At 41.3% G+C, this 20,422-nt stretch overlaps 1 protein-coding gene across 1 annotated transcript in view; it reads right to left on the minus strand.

Annotated features, from left to right (window-relative positions):
* Window positions 1-20,422, minus strand: part of EBF2 (EBF transcription factor 2) — a 202,933-nt gene that overhangs the window by 56,344 nt on the left and 126,167 nt on the right. The window contains exon 7 of the mRNA XM_032288567.1: window positions 7,666-7,747. Within this exon, the coding sequence (XP_032144458.1) occupies window positions 7,666-7,747 (82 nt within the window). The remainder of the gene's footprint in view (window positions 1-7,665; window positions 7,748-20,422) is intronic.

Raw genomic sequence — 20,422 nt, forward strand, 5'->3', positions numbered from 1 at the left:
CTAAAAAGGGAGTAATTTAGCAGGTAAATTTCTGTCACTAAACAGTCTCCCAGAAAGGTTCAGCGAATGGAGGTTAGCATCTTTATCTTAATTAGAAGCAAGCTGTTGGTTGGAGTGAAGTTCAGTAAAAATGATATGGGCTGGGCATGGCGGCTCACGCCTGTAATCCCAGCACTTTGGGTGGCTGAGGCAGGTGGATTACCTGGGGTCAGGAGTTGGGGACAAGCCTGACTAACATGGAGAATCCCAGTCTCTTCTAAAAATACAAAATTAGCTGGGCATGGTGGTGCATGCCTGTAATCCCAGCTACTCGGGAGGCTGAGGCAGGAGAATTGCTTGAACCCGGGAGGTGGAGGTTGCAGTGAGCCAAGATCAAGCCATTGAACTCCAGCCTGGGCAACAAGAGCAAAACTCCGTCTCAGAAAAAAAAAAAATTGGCAGGATGAAGAGAGGTGGATAATGGGTACAAACATACAGTTAGATAGAAGGTGTAAGTTCTAATATTTGATATCAGAGCGGGTTGACTACAGTTAACAACAATGTATTGTACATTTCAAAATAGTTAGAAGAGAGGACTTGAAATATTCACAATATATAGAAATGATCAATTCACATGTTGATGGATAACCTAACTACCCTGACCTGATGATTACACATTTTATGCATGTAACAAAATATCATATACAGCCCATAAAGATTACAAACATTATGTATCAATAAAAAAAATTTAGGCTGGACGTAGTGGCTCACATCTGTAATCTCAGCCTTTTGAGAGGCCAAGGCGGGTGAATCCCTTGATCTCAGGAGTTCAAGACTGGCCTGGGCAACACCCCATCTTGATAAAAAATACAAAAATTAACCAGGCCTGATGGCACACACCTGTAGTCCTAGCTAGGTAGAGGGCTGAGGTGGGAGAATGGCTTGTGCTGGAGAGGCAGAGGTTGCAGTGAGCCAAGATTGCAGCACTGCACTCCAGCTTGAGCAAAAGAGTGACACCTTGTTTCAGACAAAAAAAAAAAAAAAAAGATTTTAATGATTTTGAGGTTGGAGATGTGTCAAGGTTACCAGTTCCAGAATGCTATTAAGTGCAGAATGACTTAATACAAGCTGGTGCTGCCCATAGGATGCAGAACACCCCCATGATCATGTCTTTTTAAAATGAAGTCCTTTTGAGGCAGAGGATAAAAACTTGGCACTTGGGCCTCTAAGCTTCCCAGTCTCAAGTAGATCTGCTGGCATTTGTGTCCTATAACACATGATGCTGTGGAAACCTCAGAACACTACTGAGAAGAGCATCAACACTTGCTATTACTATAATGGTGGGTATCATTTAGCTCCACAAACATCTATATGTGACCAAGCTGCTGAGTTCCAGCAAGCACCACAAACACAGCTGGCAGTATGTGGAAGCCCACTGCTTCCAGGAAAGTCACCTGAATGTCACAGAGAAGCAGACCCGAACTATGCAAACCACTCATTTAATTTTCATATCCTTCAACTAGGATGCAAGCCCCTCGAGGGCAGGAATTTTATGATTTGCCCTCTGCTATACCTCCAGCACCTAGGATAGTGCCTGGCACACAGAGTTTCATTAGTAATATTGGCTGGGTGCATGAATAAATGAATGAGTACCTACATGTGTTCACTTTGACTTGGAACAGACCCAGCCAGCCTCTCTAAGACAGTGAATTAGCAACAATAAGCTCTGAATTATTGTCAACTCCTAGTGATTTTTAGAATTTGAATGTGGGGAATGACAATGTGCCTGACTTCCTCTTCCTGGCTCGATTTTCCTTTGGATGTTACAACTGCCTGCTCTCCACCCACACAAGCAGAAAGAAATAAAGAATGGGATTCATTATGTCTTAACAGGCCTGTCAGCTTAAACTAGACATACATTTCTTTTCCTTTCCTTCACGGAGCTGTTAATCTGGGGTTTCACCTAATTGTTCCATTTCAAGGAGGGCAGAAGTGATTTTCCACATGCATGACCCATGGGTGTAGATACTTGGGGAGCCCTGGAAATATTAAGGTTCTTTTCTCTTTTTTCCTTTTTTCTTTTGCTCTCTTACAAATTTATTTAATAGTAATCTGTTGAGCCCTACAGAATCCCTACCATCGGGCTAGACATTGATGATAAATACAAAAATAAATAAAACATATCAATTGCCCTCAAGCAGCACACAGTCTACTGGAGAGACAAGCAAGAACTGCAGGACGATGTGGTAACTGGCAGGGTAGGGGCTCACAGGGAAGGGTGTGTCGGCATGGACCAGGCACCAACAGTTCCAATTGGAAGAGTCAGAAAATGCATCGCTAAGGCAGTGACATTCAGGTGTCGCCTTAAAGCAAGGAAAGGAGTCACGAGTTAGAGAGGGGTGAAGAGTTCTCAGGCAGAGGGGTGAACATACGGAAAGCTTTCTAGATAGAACAGAAATCAGAGATGGGTGTGTGGTGAGCAGCAGGCAGATGAGAACTTCTGGGACAAGCATGGCAGGTTTATCAGGGTAGACAGAGGCTGAGCGATATTCTCAGCTGTCCCTCTTTAAATCCAAGTTTTGTGTCTATGAACAGTTGATATCCATGACACATTTTAGTAGGTGTATATATTTATTTTTTATGGATATGTAGCAGGTGTATGTATTTATGGGGTTCAGAGATATTCTGATATAGGCATGCAATCACATCAGGGTAGATGGGGCATCCTCAAGACATTTTGTTAGTATTTTTTTTATTTCTTTATTGTGCTATGTTCCAGAAGCAGGTCTCGAATCCTGGGTTCAAGCTGTCCTCCTGCTTCTGCCTTCCTAAGAGCTGGGATTACAGGCATGAGCCACTGTGCCCAGCATCATGACATATTTTAAAAGGTTACTCTGGCATTCATGCTGAGGACGGGTTAGACAGGGAAGGGATAAAGACAGGGGCTATGGCAGCTTTTCAGGAGAGAGGTGGATTTAACAGATACTTAGGAGGAGAAAGCAACACTTTGACAATTGAAGAGCAGGGAGTGAACCAAGGAGCAGGCACTGAGTTCTGTTTGGAACACGTGCTCATTAGTCATCCAGGGAAGATGCCCAGGAGGAAGCTGGAGCTCTATGCCTGAAGTTCTGGAGAGGGGAGAAATCTGGGAATATGGATACAGAAATTATCCAGGAACAGAGGGCATTTGAAGCCAAGAGAGCGGATGAGGGACCACCAGGAAAAGTCCTAAGTAGACAGATCCCCATTGTTAAAGGTTACCTTGCATGAAGGATGCCTATTGGGCTTTAAATGAATTTCATTTTTCTAGATTAGGGTCTATGGAAGCTTGAGATGTTTCAAGAGATCTGGAGATCCCTGAAATTTTAATTAAAACTTTAAATGTTGTATTTTGATGGGATACAGACTATAGCTTTCACCAGATTCTTAAAGGGATCTGGGCCAAACACACACACACACACACACACACACACACACACACACGCACGCACACACACAAAAACCCAGGGTTAAAAAGGGTTAAAAGGGTTATGACCCTTTGTGTTTCACTAAGTATTTTTTGTGTCCTATAACACTTAATACTTGAATGGAATTAAAGAGAGGATTTGGTTCAAGCTTGAAAATAATCTTGATGTAACCATTTTGGTCTCACCGGATTTTTGTAAAAACAATCCAGGTTCCATCAGTGTTTGAGAGATAAGGGAAGGAGGGAGAGAATATTACTGAGTTCAGGATTTGGTTAGAAATGTTTTGTATTTCTATTCCATTCAGAACAAATCCTCACAAAAGAATTCTGCATATTATATTTATTATGTTTGACCATATCACAAAAGAAGAGAATTGGAATTGTGTATATGGCTTTAAATGATTATCTCTGTCCTTCTGAGTGAGATATCTATTCCAGGAATTTCTGAAAGTCACCATCCATTCAGATCACTGTCCCACCACCAGGATTATGCACTCTCTGGTTTTGTTTCATATTTGGAACCTGAACTAAGTTTCTTACTTGACTATGATAGCATAGAACCAAGTCTTTCTTCATAATAACTGTCTCTATATGAGAGAGCTTTCACTGAAGGTTATACTCTTAGTAGAATCTAAGCACGGTATAAAAATTGCCAATTCTTTTGTGTATCAAAGAACACTATAAAAAAAAGTGAATGACAACTCATGGAACAGGAGCAAATATTTTCAAATCACATGTCTGGGAATGAGCCAGTATCCTGAATGTATAAAGAACTCTTACAGCTCAACAATAAAAAGACAAATAATGCAACTAAAATAAGGGCAAAGGAGTTAAATAGACATTTCTCCAAAGAAGATATACAAATGAGCAATAAGCACATGAAAAGATGCTCAAAATCACTAATGATTAAGGAAATGCAAATCAAAACCACAATGAAATACCTCTTCACACCCCAGGATGACTAGAATTTTTTTGAAACAGAAAACCACAGTGTTGGCAAGGAATTCATACCTTCACACATGACTCGTGGAAATGAAAAATGGTGCAACCACTATGGAAAACAGTTTGGCAGTTCCTCAAAAACTTAAAGAAACAGTTACCATATGACCCAGAAATTCTGTTTTTAGTTATATACCCAAGAGAATTAAAAACATGTTCACACAGCAAAACTGTACACAAATATTAACAGTGGCATTGTTTGTAACAGCCAAAAAACAGAGACAGCCCAAATGTCCACTAACTGATTGATAAACTTTAAAATGTGATATATCCATACAGGGGAATATTCAGCTGTAAAAAGGAATGAAGTATTGATACGTGCTATCACATAGTTGAACTTTGAAAACATGCTAAGAGAAAAAAAAAAAAACAGACAAAAAAAGCCACATATTGTATGATTCTATTTATATTAAATTTCCAAAATAGACAAACCCATAGAGAGAGAACATAGATTAGTGGTTGTCAGCAAATGGGGAGAAACAGGAAATGGGAGACGTGAGATTTCTTCTTGGGGTGATAGAAGGTTCTGGAATTAAACAGTGGTGCTGGTTGCACAGCACTGTGAATGTACTCAAAACCACTGGACTGTATACTTTTAAATGGTTAAAATGGTGAATTGTATGTCATATGAATTTTATCTCAATAAAAATGCAAACAAATTAACTTTAGCTCTACCCAAGAAAAAGACTATCATAGAATCCACAAAGTCTAAACAATTCTTTTGGCCTTGTCTTTGCAAAAGTCAAATACTTTCACATAGGACGAGAATTATATGTCATTTTGAGATCAGTAATATTTATTCTATGCCAGTGAAAAACTCAGGCACTATGAAAATCCCACTTAAGTAAATAACTAAAGAAGTAGAGGAAATACTCACATGCATTTGCTTTGTGAATATATTTATAAAATTTGGGAGAAAGAAAATGACAAGGCATTCTACTGTAATAGAAGCATCTTAACATTTACAGGAGTATCCTCAAATTATCAAATTTAAAACTCTTTGAAAGTGCGGGTGGAAAATAAAATGGAACAAAAATCCAAACTGCCAACTCTCTTTTCCCTGCCTCTGTATCTTCTGGAAATGAAGCTAAGCTTTGGTCATGGAGGCACTTGGAAATCTTTTGAATGTCACTCTCTTTTGGACTGAAATTATGTACACTTCGGTTTGGAATACTGAACATAGCCAACTTCCACCATGCACGAGGTTCCTGTTTGACCCCCAAGAAGGCTGATTTTATTTATGTTTGTCTTCACATAAGAAAGCAGGGCCAGGAGCGGTGGCTCACACCTGTAATCCCAGCACTTTGGAAGGCTAAGGCAGGCGGATCACTTGAGGTCTGGAGTTCAAGACCAGCCTAGCCAACATGGCAAAACTTCATTTTTACTAAAAATACAAAAATGAGCCGAGCTTGATGGCGTGTGCCTATAGTACCAGCTACTCGGAAGCCTGAGGCAAGGAGAATCGCTTGAACCCAGGAGGCAAAGGTTGCAGTAAGCCAAGATCATGCCATTGGACTCCAGCACTCTAGCCTGGGTGACAGAGGGAGACTTCATCTCAAAAAATAATAATAATTTAAAAAGGGCAGGGAAGGAGCCTGCCCAAGAGAAAGGAAGGCTCCAACTTTTTTAAGGGAGGTTGGTAATAGTGTTAAGTATTGTAATGAAAAATGTTCCTGACACAGCAAGATTGATAGCCATGATGGGGTTAAAAAATACTGTTAGAGTTTTTTTCAAAGCAACTCTCAGTAGCCTTGTATATGGCCATCTCCCCTATTAACTCTTGAATGGCTCTGCTCCTCAACATCTGTCTGATTGTGGCCAAACCACAGAAGCTCTCCAAGTGACAGGCAGGACCAGCTACATAATTTGTAGGGTCCAATAAAAAATGAATGTCACACTCCTTGTTCAAAAATTATTCACGGTCACATATGGTGGCTCACACCTGTAACCCCAGCACTTTGAGAGTCCGTGGCGGGCAGGTCACCTGGTCAGGAGTTCGAGACCAACCTGGGCAACATGGCAAAACCCTGTCTCTACCAAAAAATACAAAAATTAGCTGGGCATGGTGGCAAATGCCTGTAGTCCTAGATATTTGGGAGGCTGAGGCATGACAATCCCTTGAGCCCAGGAGGCAGAGGTTGCAATAAGCTAAGATCTCACCATTGCTCTCCAGCCTGAAGGACAGAGTGAGACCTTGTCTAAAAAAAAAAAAAAAAATTATTCATTGTTTCAAGAAGACAACACCAAAACAAATCTAGCAGCTGCAACGTGTCACATGCTCATAGTTTGCTGGAAAGAGTTCGATCAAACAAATCCTCCCAGCTCTGGCTCCCGACTCTACCATCTACTTACTGTGATAAGGGGCAAGTCATTTAACCTTTCAGAGCCTCACTTCCCTCACCTGAAATTTGAGGCTAAGGATCCCCATCTCTCTCATGGCTGCCAGAATTTATTTTTTGAAGTCTCAAGCTTGCGTGTGATTGTTTGTGTTTTTAATTTTTCTATGGAAAAGGGGGTGCCACACATCTAGCACAAGGTGTGAGTGTCAGGAAAGCCATTTGGTGAATTAAATATGGGTCCTGCAAAGCTCAAGGAAGGGGGCCGGAGGAGTTGCTCCTGCTCTCATCTTTAGCCTGATACTCTTTGCCTCGGTCTGTTTTTATTAGCTCGTCTCCTCAGTACATCAGTGGCAAGGGTGATGAAACTGGTGGCAGATTTAACTGCCAGGCAGCTGGGTCACTGTCCCGTGGGTCTTGTTGTCACGCTCCAATCTTAAAGTGACCATGCTGCTTGGGCCGCTGCCTTCCAGAAGGCTCAGAGAGAGACCACTGAATAGTTAATCGGTGGAAAAGGGAAGAAGGGGGCTGTTGCTTGCAGAAAATACAGAGAAGCTGCTTTGAAAAATCCCAAGGTGGCTGAATATCAAGAACGCGGTTCCTGCTGTGGGCAGCTGTATGTGCAGTGGGCAGCCCAAGGGCTTAAAATCAAATCTCCAGCACCGGTTGGCACCTCTCCCCATAGGGCTTTGGCAATGGGGACAGAAAGCTTAAACACTACAAGATGAAGAAACCCTCAGTGCTAGTGGCTGAGGGTCATCGTTTACCATTATCTTCTGTATTGTTAGCAGTAGCAGTGAATAATAATTTTTAAAGAAAAAGAGTGAGAAGGAGAGAGAAAACAGGATGACTTATTTAACAGGAAAAATCTGCAGGGCCCCTTACCTGAAACCGTCTCATGTCCCTTGGGTTTCCTGCTGTTTTCAAACAATTCTGATTGCACTTGAGGAAAAATTTTAAAAAGAATCTGTGAAGAGAAAACAATGCATTACATTTTTCAGTAAATATCTTTTAAGAGAGACTATAGCTGCATTCGACTAGATTTGATTTGAAAGCGATTATATTTCAGATCTGGGGAATTTCAACCTGCCCTGTCTGTGAAGGGACATTGCTGACCCTCTGCAATTTGCAAATTTGGATGTTTTCAATCTCAAGCCCAGCGCCCACTTCCCCATCACTGTGGGGGATTGTTAAGTGGTTCACAAGCTGGGCTTTGGTTTGTACATCGGCCCGCAGAGTTTCTAGAGCATTCGTTTTGGGGGGGGAGGACAAAAAGGCTTCAAATGCAGCAGTGACCCCTGCTGTACAGAAAATCTTGCTCCAGGGTTAATAATGGTGGGACCTGGCCCAGAATCCCAGGGCATCTCATTTTTGTGGCTCTCCACTGGCCCCAGGCACCATCATGCTCATACGTGAAGGTGGCCTGATATATTCAATGTTTACGAAATCAGAAAATGGTATGTTACTCTCCAAAGACAAAGTCTGTTGGTACGGGTATGCCAGGGTTTTTATGATTAATAAAAAGTGTGAATGTCCTCTCAGATCGTGTACAGATTATCCAGAGAAACACGAAAGCACAGAATAACAGTCTGAGGTTAGCATTTGTCAGATGTAGTTCTTGAAGCCAATATTTTCTCTTAAATGACCTATCTGTGCAATGTTAAAATTGGGCATCTTTCATCAGGCAACTAGGTTAACCAAGAAAAATGGCAGAGGTGGTCTGTCCAGCAATTCACCGAGTTAATGTTTGAAATTTGGTTTCAAAATACAATAAGTTTTTCATTTATTTCACTTGCAGAGTCCTTTTCCTTAAAAAAAAAAAAAAAAAAAAAAAAATCCAGCTTTCGCAGTGTTAAAGTCCCAGGTGAGCTAGGCCTATTTCCCTTTCTGTTACTATGACAACGAAATTTTACCGCAGTCCCAAAGTCCCTTCAGAACTCTCACATCCATGCCTTGAATTAGAACTTTAAAGGAAAAGATATATATTTTTCCCAGGATTTACAAACAAAAATAAGTAGAAATCAACAATGTTTCCAAAAAATTCTATTCTAAAGCCACGGTTGGTGAAATGCTCTCATCACAATGTTCTGACTCTTGTTTTTTGTTTAACAATCGCACAAAAGAATTAGCTCTCCAATTAAATGTATTTATCACTTTAAAAAACTGATGAGGAGATAAACAGTAAATGATAAAGGAGGGGAGAAGGGGAATTGGCTCTTCAGAGTATTTTCTGTATTCCAGCCTCTTTTACTCTGTTTGCTGGAAATATTTGGCCACATGCTCCCATGAATGAGGTTGAGTGTGAATTTGGAAGCAACAGCTAAATATTTTTTTCATGATTTTATAACATCTGCTTTTCCCTTCTCTCTTTCAATCTTTTATAGGGTGGGTGGGAGGTTGGGCTTTGCTTCCTGTGCCCGGGAGGTGTTGGGGTCTTTATGGAAGAGACCTGCGGAAGGACAAGGCAGAGAAAACGTTGTGCGAGGCTCTCCGACCACACTGTTCAAATTCACAACCTGCTGCTGCTCTCTGAAGGGCAGTGGCATCTCTGCCCAGGCCATCAGAGGGCGTTAGAAAGGAGAACTGCTTTTATTTAAGTAAAGATTCATCAGAATTCAAACATTTTATTTCCTGAAGGGTAAACATCCCCTCCATTTGAACACTGGCAGCAGAGTCAGCTGCGGATGCTCACACTGCACGCTAAGGTTGCCTTTTCCCACCCGTGTGTGTTTCTAAACAACAGCCCCCACGGCCACACCACACTGGCCCTCAACCACTCCCAGTGGCAATTTGCAATTTACATTTTCCCCTACTAAACCCGAATAGAGTGCTTTTTCTCATTGACTCCTTGATTTCTGGAAAGTTTTGCCACAACTGGACTCATTGTAATGCGTTCTGCGTGTGTTAGACTACCTCCACTCCCTTCTCCGAAATGCATCTGGTGAAAACATTAATGTTCATGAAGGCATTATTATATGAATGGTGTGGTAGGTGGAAAAGTGCAAAACAGATAATTGTTTACATAAAATCAAATTGATTTAGGCAACCGTATAGCCTGCTGAAAGGCTTTATTCATTTTAAATTAGGACCCTTTACAGTGATTTGAATGGAAAACACCTAGTTTGACTCTTTGCTTGTCTGGGGCGCTGAGTTTGTAACCTACACAGCCCCCTGTACTCTAAGGACTTAGCATTGGGTTCATGAAGGACAAGGGGAGGTTAGTGGGAGGAGGAAAAGCGAAGGTGAGCGAGAGGAGAGAGAAAGAGGCAGAAAGTTCTCTTGCTACTTCTAAATGGCTTGCATCAGAAATTATGGCCTGGATTTTTTAATATATGGATCTACAAATTTATTAAAAGAAATTCTGGGGCTTATTGACATCTCCAATTTTTTTCTCTTCCTTTTACTGGTGTCTTCTGGTTCTCTGCCCTCCACCCTCTCCATCCATCATGCTCAAGGTCTTGAGACAAAACCTTCCCTAACTATACCATCCATTTAGCCACGGGGTAACTTCAGGGAACAAATTCTCACCAAATCCCCTGGGTTTAGATCCCTCGGAAAACAGAGCTGCCTGGAAAATGTCAGCACTCTCCACTAAGAAACGGGAAACCCAAATAAATTATGAGATTTAGACCAAATGTGCGGATTCTCATCAGGATGAATTCTATTTCCACTTTCTCCAAACAACGTTGACGATGTAAATATCATAACCATGGAGCATGCTACACACAACAAAGCTTCTGATCTCTCAAGAGCAAACACGAAAAACCACAGGTTTATCCTTGTGTTATGGACAAAGAGGGTCGGGAGGTGGAGTCAACATGTGAACTCAGACCTTCAGATGGCAGTCTGATCCTGAGGTCAGTGGGGCAGGAGAATGTAACTGCCCCATTGCTTTACTCCACAGATCTGTTGGAAATGCCCCAGGGGTTAACCTTGACCTGCAGCTACCAGCTGACCACGGCACCAAGTTACCTCACATTCTTTATCTCTTAACAAAGGAGTTGAACAGGATCTCTAGGGTTCTTTCTAACATTGATATTTTCTGACTGCAAAGTACAATATGCAGAGTTGAGAACCTTCCAGAAAGGGTTACTTTGGGGAAAGAAACCACTGAAAACAAAAGACAATGACTTATTGAAATCCGAGTGGGTATGGCAGAGGTGGGACTGAGGGTTTCTGAGAGGGAGGTCAAACCCACTGAGATAAAGCTTGAAAAAAATAAATGAGTGAGGACAGCTGATTGGTGGGAAATAGGATATCAGGGATGACGTCATGCTGAGTGGGCGGTGCCCTGAGGCTGATGGGCAGATTGTTGGGTGAGTTGCACTGTCCTGTTAGGACCTTTCTCTCTGCTTCTGAGGCAGGGAGGGTGCTTCAGGAATATCACACATCAGAGCCATGTGTGTCCCCTCTAACCATCTTGCACGTCCAGCAGCTGAAGGGTACAGGGTTCACGGAGCGGAGGGAAACACAGTTTGCTGAGTAGCCACTCTCTGCCTGATACACAACACCACATTTCGTTCTCACAACAACCCCATGACTGACAAATCATCCCACGGCTGGGAAAAACCAAGGCCTCAAGAATTTAAGAAATTTGCCAAAGATCACAAGCTTGTAAGTGGTGGACACAAGGACTGGAGCCTGGATCTTTGTGGCAACGAGTTCCACGTGACATTACATGTTTCCTGCACCAACGACACAGCTGCACAGCTCGGTAAATACAGAGAAACCACCCCATTACACACTTTGAATGGGTGCCTTTTATATTATGTAAGTTATATCTCAATAAATCTGTTTTTTAAAAATCACTTCAGAATGGTCTATAAAGGGCGTGCACGCACACACACACGTAACAGGAATAAATCATGAGAAAAAAAAAAAGTGAAAGATTCTGACTTCTTGAAGAGACTGCCATGTTCCAAGTCGAAATCAGTAGGTCAAAGATAGACAAATGGAAACATGGAAATAAATGCTTCATATTGAAAGCTTCTGCTGAATTCATTTATTTATGCATTTGATCAATATATATTGTGCTCTGTGTGCAAAAAGGTTCAGGCACAGTGGCAAACAAAGTCCTTGGCCCCAAAGATCCCCCAACCAAACTATTCAAATATGTTTCTCCAGCTTCTGAGAAGAGCCTGAAGACCCCTTAATCTATTACTGGGTACCCTCCCCTCCAATCTCTAAAATACTGGAATATTCTGTACTATTCAGGAATGCAGCAAACGTGTCTAAGTGGCTTCCACATGTCTTCCCCCATCCCACCCATCTCAAACTAGATTCACAAATACAGTGCAGAGTTAAGGTTCAGCGGTGGGGGACAGGAGGCCTGAAATCACAGGAAACGTAACTACTTAATATTCTTGCCAGACACTGGAATTCTCACCAATGGTCTGACTACCACAAAACCCAGCAGAATATTTCTCCAGGATTTATGGAAGAGGCCATTCAATTTACCTCCAAATTGGAATGTAAGATCTAGTCCCTCCTTAAAATGTTTAACACAAGAAAAGTCTATAAGGCCAGGTGCAGTGGCTCACCTCTGTAATCCCAGCATTTTGGGAGGGCAAGGCAGGTGGATCATGAGGTCAGGAGTTAGAGACCAGCCTGCCCAACATAGTGAAACCCCATTTCTATTAAAACTACAAAAAATTACCCGGGTGTGGTGGCGGGCACCTGTAATCCCAGCTACTCAGGAGGCTGAGCAGGAGAATCACTTGAACCCAGGAGGCAGAGGCTGCAGTAAGCCAAGACTGTGCCATTACACTCCAGCCTGGGTCCATCTCAAAACTAAAACAAACAAAAAAATTAGACAAGAATGCACATCAAAGGAATGTGAACTTAGCAGTAGTTAACAGCAACCATTATACAGAGTCTCACTGTATACCAAATAATATGCAAAATGCCTTTCACTTTGAAAACTTAGTTCCTTACTTCCCTAAAATGAATCTAATTCTGCCTACCCTGGAAACAACTTCTGCTGTAATATGGCCACATTTTATACACCACAGAGATGAGAACACCCCAGACTCTCCAAAGACCAAGAGAGGGGATGCTGTAACTGGTTCTCTTTCTCTGCCATGACGGTCACATAAGCAGGCTAGGTCTCTAAAAGCAGAGCCAAGCGTACAGTTGATATGGCCTCACAAACCACATATGGACTTAACCATGTGTGTTCATTGATTTGGGGAAGGTACTTTTTGTCTGGATTAGCTATTAAACCTCCTTGTTTTTAGCCCAATAAATTAAAATACAATTGAGTTTCACTGTTTGTGCCTGCTTCTGAAAAGGAGATAACCCATTTCCCTTAAAACACTCTCATATCATCTCTGAAAACCATGCAAAGTAGGGATAGGCTGGGTCATAGAATCACATGTGAAAGGAATGGGTAGTTGCCTTTCTTCTCCCAGGATCCACAAGTTTACGTCCTTTGAGGGATTAGGCAATCCAAGCTCTCACACCAGACTGGGAAGCCTACTGGGTGGCCACACCCATGAGTTCATTTTCTCACTTTGAGAACGGCCCTCATAACAGTTCACTCAGCTTTGCATGGTAGGAAAACTCCCAAGTGATTGGTTTCCAGTTAAGACCAGAGAAAACCTCAAAGATGGTGTTCTAACTGTAATCTAGATCTTAATTGTAACATCTTCTTTGACCCTTCCAACAGCAGAGAACATACTTTCCTCCTTCAAGATCGCCCAGCAGAATCTCACCCAGGCAGCCCTAGGGAAGGTGAAGGTAGCAGTGGGACCCAGCCTTGGCCTGGAGATGAAGTGCCCTGGATATATCTATTTGGTTGTTGAGGTGTCAGCCCAGGCTAGAAAGGGCCCTGAGGCTTTAAGAATCTTGTGAAGACTCTGACTAAAGTCCACAAGAATGAAGAGACTCTGGGAGGTCAGGCTCCCAGTGGGCTCTTGTTACACCCTCAGTAACGGGGATGACGCATCTGAGAACACTTGGCTTAGTATTTGAGATCTGCTTGGCAAGATGGCGGTGGTTGGCACAAAAGCCCTGGAAGATTCATGGAAAGGAAAGATGACTTAAAAGTTTTCACTTACTGGCTTCTTTAGGCTTAAATGAAATACTCATTTTTGTAAGCTGATGTTCTATCTAATTCATTTAGTTAAACAACCCCTCAAACTGTAAAAACAAACACATGAACAGAAGAGGCATAGAATCTTTAACTCCACAGACATTTATAAGGCAGGGATCTGTTACTGTTAAGGCTTATTCATCCAGATTATTTCAATAAAAGGCCATTTCAGATCTGAAAATTTTAACTTTACAGAAATGTTTTAAGTAATACACTTTCTTATTTCCAACTACACTCAACTTCTCAAATTCCTCTTGGCTAAAAGACTATGATGAAATAATAAATCTCATTAATAATAGCCTATATTCATTGAGCTCACATTATTTGCCAGGCATGATTTCCTGTAATCAATCCTCTTAACTTTGAGAGTAGGAAAATGAACATCCCCATCTTAGAGAGGAGATAAACAAGATTCAGAAAGGTTAAATGACTTGCCCAAGGCAAAACAGCTAGTAAGCAGAAAAAATAAGAGTGGAAGTCAGCCTTTCTGACTCTCAGCAAAATGCTGGTCTGGTGGGAGCTTGGCCAAGCTTTGCAGGGGAAAAAAAAAAAAAAAAAAAAAAAAAAAGGCTAACCGTGTTGCCAAGCTGCACTGTTTCACAGGACAGTGCCCTACTCATCCACATGGGGGATCCTGTCATTTTCTTCCTCTTCTGCTGGAATGAGAGAGGAGTCCTTCATACTGCAAAACAAAACAAGCAAACAAAAATGTCTACCATTCCTATCAGGGGCGGCACGCTCTAGAAATTCTGTGACTATTTTGAAGGATGCAAAGGAAAAGATCAGCAAATCTATCAGATATTCAGAAAACAAAACTTCTCAAGAATCCAGATTGTCCAAAGATGTCATAGCCCAAATAGCTGCAGCCTTTAAAAAGAAAAATTACTCAAGTGGATGAGCCATTTGTCTATCAAGATGATGGAAGGGAAAAAGCTGAAAATCAAACATGGAATAAAAGTAGTTGAATTAAATCTTGGAAAACATTTTTTGGGAATCAAGTCGCCAGGGCTAAATTTTGAAAGCATTTACCCAAGGGACAAAGCAGGATCCCCATAATGGAGATTTGTAAACAGATCAGCAAGCTAATGTCTTTGGTAGCGGAAAACTTCAGTCCTCTATGCAGCAGCTAACTGGGGTATTCATACCAAGCGCACATGATTTCAAGGCTTCTGCAATGATGATGATGATGATACAGTAAAATTGTTAATAATTACTGTAAAAATTAGGGACTTTCAGTAAGACCTTATGGCCAGGTGCAGCAGCTCACATCTGTAATCCTAGCACTTTGGAGACCAGGGCAGGCTGATCATGTGAGGTCAGGAGCTTGAGACCAGCCTGGCCAACATGGTAAAACCCAGTCTCTACTAAATATACAAAAATTAGCCAGTGTGGTGGTGCACACATGTAATCACAGCTAGTGGGGAGACTGAGACAGGAGAATTGCTTGAACTTGGGAGGTGGGGGTTGCAGTGAGCTGAGATCATGCCACTGCACTCCAGCCCTGGCTACAGAGTTGTGTAGCCCCATCTGAACAAACAAATGAAACAAAACAAAACAAAAAATACCTTTCAAGGCCAGTAGTGAGGACCAGCTATGCAGTTATTCATGCAAAATGTTTGGGTAAATGCCTTGGTACAAAGTAAGTCAGCTTCTTCACCTTTTGCTACACATATACTTATGATCCCTTCCCACGTATTGCCCCTTTTTCCGCCACCACATTTCAAAATAGCCCATTTTCCAAACCAATTCCAGAAGGAGTTGCTACAGATTTAAATCCGGTCCTCTCTGCCCTGCTTATCTCTCCAATATGCACAATGTACCCCACTGGAAGAACTTCCCTTCATTTTCGAGAGAGAGATAGTAAAAGGAAAAGAAAAAAGTACACATGTAATTAATTCACTCTAACAGATAACGGGGAAAAAACAACAACAAAAACACAAAAAATGGCGGATGGGAGTCCTCATTCCTGTTTTCAGCAAACTCTGGCCAGCAAAAGAATTCAGAGCTACACACGCAACATGCTGGCTTCTGACTGGCAACCGGCCCCATCCAGTCACTTTCTATTCCATGCTCAAGTCCTTGGAAGTGGTGTTTCAGTTTGGCAATAGTTCCTTCATTACTGAGCATACTGCCTCCAGAGTAGAATCTGCTGCATTCATTTAGACACCAAGAGGGAGTTACTTCTCCCACCATGTAAATCTGACTCCCTGACTCCATACCGATAGACTTCATTTCAAAGGAATGTCGTGATTTTGTGGCAAGCAGTTGACTGTTAACAGCCACTGAAGGGCAAAAACAAGGGGCCACTTTGATTCTCCTCTTATTTGTGCCGAGGACCTGGGGTTATATGTCAGGAGGTTTTTGTGTATTTATGTATGTATGTGGCTTTTTTCTTGCTTCTATATTCAGAAGCATCTTCATTCTCCTGAATTCTATTCTTTGACACCATGAGGCTCACAGGGAAAAAAATCTCTAAGGAAAAGTCCTTGTTTTTACACTCAGATACAAATCTGACACCATTAATGAAAATAATAATTGAACTCTTTAGGCTTGAATTAGAATGAAACACACACTAAGAGCACACTTGTAATTCTAACTGTTCTCATAAAATGTCTTTCGAGAGCTCTTTGCAATGCACAAGGTTCTATCTTTTTCTTTAAAAAAAAAAAAAAAGGAAACAACCCATATCCTCTTCTCTGCCCTTATCCTTTCCTCTGCCTTCTCATCCAGAAAAGAAAAAAGAACTGAGCAAAACTGAATCATATTACAGGCTTCCTTGAGAAAAAAACCTTTCCATGAGACTTCAGAATCAGAATACAAATCTATTTCCCTTTCCAGTACCATGACTCCTCTGTTGAAGAAGAGAAATGAAGTTATTAGTCAACCATCAGCTTAATGGGTCCTCACCGTCCCATTTCCTCAGCACCCCTTTCCCATCCTTCCTTCCCTATCCTTCCCCTCCCCCTCCCATTCTCTGCCCTCCCGGCAGAGCTCATCTATGCTAGGCTGAGCAGTGAACACCAATTACACCCAGAGCCCTTTGCTGCTGCCTGGTCCGCTGGTTTTACTGTTTTGCCAGATGGTTGAGGCCAATGTGTAAAACTCTCTACCCTACCATTAATTCATAACTCGGTAATAACTTTCCCACGACTCCAGGAAATTGAAGTGGAGTGCAAATGTGTAGATTTGGAAAGGGAATCAAGGTTGGCAAACTATTTCACACCTGCCAGAACAGATACCAGGGAGACAAAAAGATACCCCTGTTTACCCAGCCTGGAGCATTACTTTCCCTGAACTAAGGTGGAATGATTTAACATGCAATATTGGAGAAAGTGGCAGACAAAGTTCAGAATGCGGGCTTCTCCTAGCTTCGCTTTCTCTCTGCTGTTTTCAGCTTTATACCTATTGCACCTACGGGTTCACTCTCTAATGACCTTGAGATTGTGTATCAATGTAACGTTATATTCTTATGACAGATTCATAGATTAGCAGATATGAGTGCATTCTCTTGCTAAGACAGGACACCATCCAATGTTTGTTAGCATCATTAAACTAAAACTGACTTTTCACCTGCTCCCATACCATATGCAGCTGCAAATTTTTAAATTAAACTATGAAGCCATGCATAAATTTACATATATTACAGACTAGCCTCTCCATTTAACATGCAAATGTACTCCAATGTTTCAGAACACCTTCTGTCGCTAATTAATTTGCTGAATTATAATTAGACTAATCCTGCATAATTAATAAGCACAGATTTTTTTTTAATTTGTAAGCAGCTTGAGGAGATCATTCACTTCCTTCTATAAACTGCTAAGTAAGTGTTAAAAAAAATCTGGAAAGAACATGTGTGAAAAGGTATGTTTGATGTCGCATACAAACTCAAACTAGCGTGGAAGATACAGAAGTCAGTATTGATAAAGGTACATATTTGAAGCCAACATTCAAATAATCAAAAAAAAATCGCATCCAGAGGATGAGGACTAATTCTCCCTTTGTCTCCTTGTATATAATGTTTTATTCTTTGCCTTCTAACCGTCGGATCTTCCAAGATCACAGAGGCGGGAAAGGATTAAAGTAACCGTATGTTGTATTAGGAGAGATAATGATATTAACACTCCACTGTATATCAAAACACTCTGTGCATGCTGGGTGCTTATAAGCTCCTTTGATGGTATTTGGAATCATTTTCATTTTGGCTGCCAAAAACACCCAAGATCCATCTAGTGGAAACAATTAAGTTCCATTAGGACTGTATCCATTCAGTAATGATTACAATGAAGGGTCCCTCTTTCATGCTGGAGAGTGGAGTCTCAGAGAAAAGTATGCATCTGTGCACTGAAAAATGTGAAAACTATAGAGTTTTCCAGCCAAGCATCAAGCTTAATTTTGACTCCCAAAAACAAACCAGGATCAGAAGAGCTCAAGGTTTGGGTTGATGACTTGTTAGAAAATTCAGAGCAGGGTGGGAATCTAGAAGAGTAAGGGAAGTTTAGTGGTCATGAAAGTTGAGGAAGACTCCAGAAAGAAAGTGGGAAACTCATGTTCTGGCAAGAAGAAGCCGTCAACCTTCAAATAGACAGCTCCCTGGCCCTTCCACTTAGCAAAATCACTATATGATCAGTGGCCAAAAGATTGTTAAGTCAAAAAGATGAAGCCACTTGAAATGTGTTTAGCTCTCCATTAATTCAGTTTTTTATAGTGAGTCTATAAATAGAAACTTCTGAAGAATGGAAACCATTTTACCAGGCTCATTATTGTAGTAAATATACCTTCTCAATACCATGCAGCCCAAAAAAAGAAAAAAAAAATTTTAAACAAAGCTACACGATAAGCTAGTTAGCTTGGGAATTGAGAACGTTGAAAAGTACCAGCACCTCGGAGGCTGTTGCCCAAAGCTGGGAGCAGATGCCACGGGCACTGTTTCTGCTTCTTCCCTGAAAGACATTCATGTGAGCTGCCTCTCCGCTCCTTATCTGGAAGGAGAACCCAGGACAGCTACCTCCTGGGGCTATCTATTGCAACAACTAACTCAAGTGCGAAAAATATTTTCAAAGCACCTGGAAAAGGCTGTCACAGGTTTTCGGAGCTAAGCAATGTTATTATTTGAGTAGTCTGGAAACATAACACTTTTGGAGACTTTTTCTAAGTCAATCCATAGCTCTTGCATCGGTCCCCATCTAAAGGGATTTAATGGTTCAGGAAGTTTTGGAGTTTTTTTAGGCCTCAAGGAAAAATAGCTTTCTGTGCTTCTAGTAGCTCCTCGGAAGGAACAGGACAACAGCTGGAATAATAAGACTAGTAAGAGGCCAAAATTATTTTCTCTCAAAAATATGTGAAACGTCATGGAAATCTTTAACAACGTCCTCACCTTTCAAGAAAAATCATTTGAAAGTATGGTGCTTTTCTTTCAGATTCCTCATCTCCCATTTTGAGTGGTTATAATAAGAGGCCTGGTTTCTCTGTAGTCAGGAACATGTGCGTGTCTGTTTTTATAAAGCAAGAAAGTGCCTCATGGTTGAACTCACAGGGTGAAATGGATGCTTTCGTCACTTCCTCCATAAAGCACTGAGATGGGACCAGAATTAAGAGTCAGAAAGAGCTGGGCAGGTTCTTCAAGCAAGCCCCATCTATTGACAGGCAAGAGGTTTTGCTTTGGGTTGGGTTTGGGGCTAGGTTTTGTTTGGTTATTTTCTTCAGCTTTGCCTACCCCATTTCAAACTACGTGCTAGTGAGAGCGGGTCCAGAGAAAGCGATGGTGACCCATGCAGAGTTAGTCAGCTTTTGAGCAATCCCTAATCAGCTATGAGGGAGAAAGAGAAATTTGGTGGCATTGAAACATTAAGGTATAAAGCAGTTAGTTCACAAAGCTGCACTTTGGCTAATTGATTTTTTTTTCACTGAACATACACATTCTAGAATAATTCTCTAATTTTATATTTTGGCAGGAGGATTTTCCTCCATTCACCTCACTTCTAGTTTATTCTAGTAATTCAGTCTCTCTGCTTCCTTCTTTCTCACCTATCTTGCTCTGTCCCCAGTTTCCAAATTCTGAATGATGTGTTGTGCTTTTTATGTGCTACTTAAAAGTTAGTGTTGGGATGGGAGGAGGGCAGTAAGTGGGAAGAAGTGATGACTGAAATAGAGAAATGAAGATGGTAATTACAGGTAAGCCGCTAGGCTCAATTTCATCTGAAAACTATGACGGCTTCCCTCAACTTCAGCCATGAAGATCCACATTCATAGTTCATGTAACCTTTGTGCCAAAAAAGGGCAAAAGAAAGAACCTGTAGCGTAACAGGTAGCAGTTGGTACATATGGAATTATCATTGGCTATTAACACCGGGTCAGGTATCATATTAGCCACTTTCAGACTGCATTTGCCAAACCCACGTGAAAACATAAAATCAGGTATTTCAACATTCTGTCATTCCCTAAGCAAAAGAGGTTTTCTTATAGTACTCATAGCAGAGTCAGCCGACTTTCATTAGAATTTTTTTAACTTTTTTCCTTAAAGAAGAACTAAACCTAGATGATATAAAAGAG

The sequence above is a fragment of the Sapajus apella genome, unplaced genomic scaffold (genome assembly GCF_009761245.1).
Source record: "Sapajus apella isolate SASKATOON/1434 unplaced genomic scaffold, GSC_monkey_1.0 scaffold21, whole genome shotgun sequence".
In the NCBI taxonomy this organism is placed as follows: Eukaryota; Metazoa; Chordata; class Mammalia; order Primates; family Cebidae; genus Sapajus; species Sapajus apella.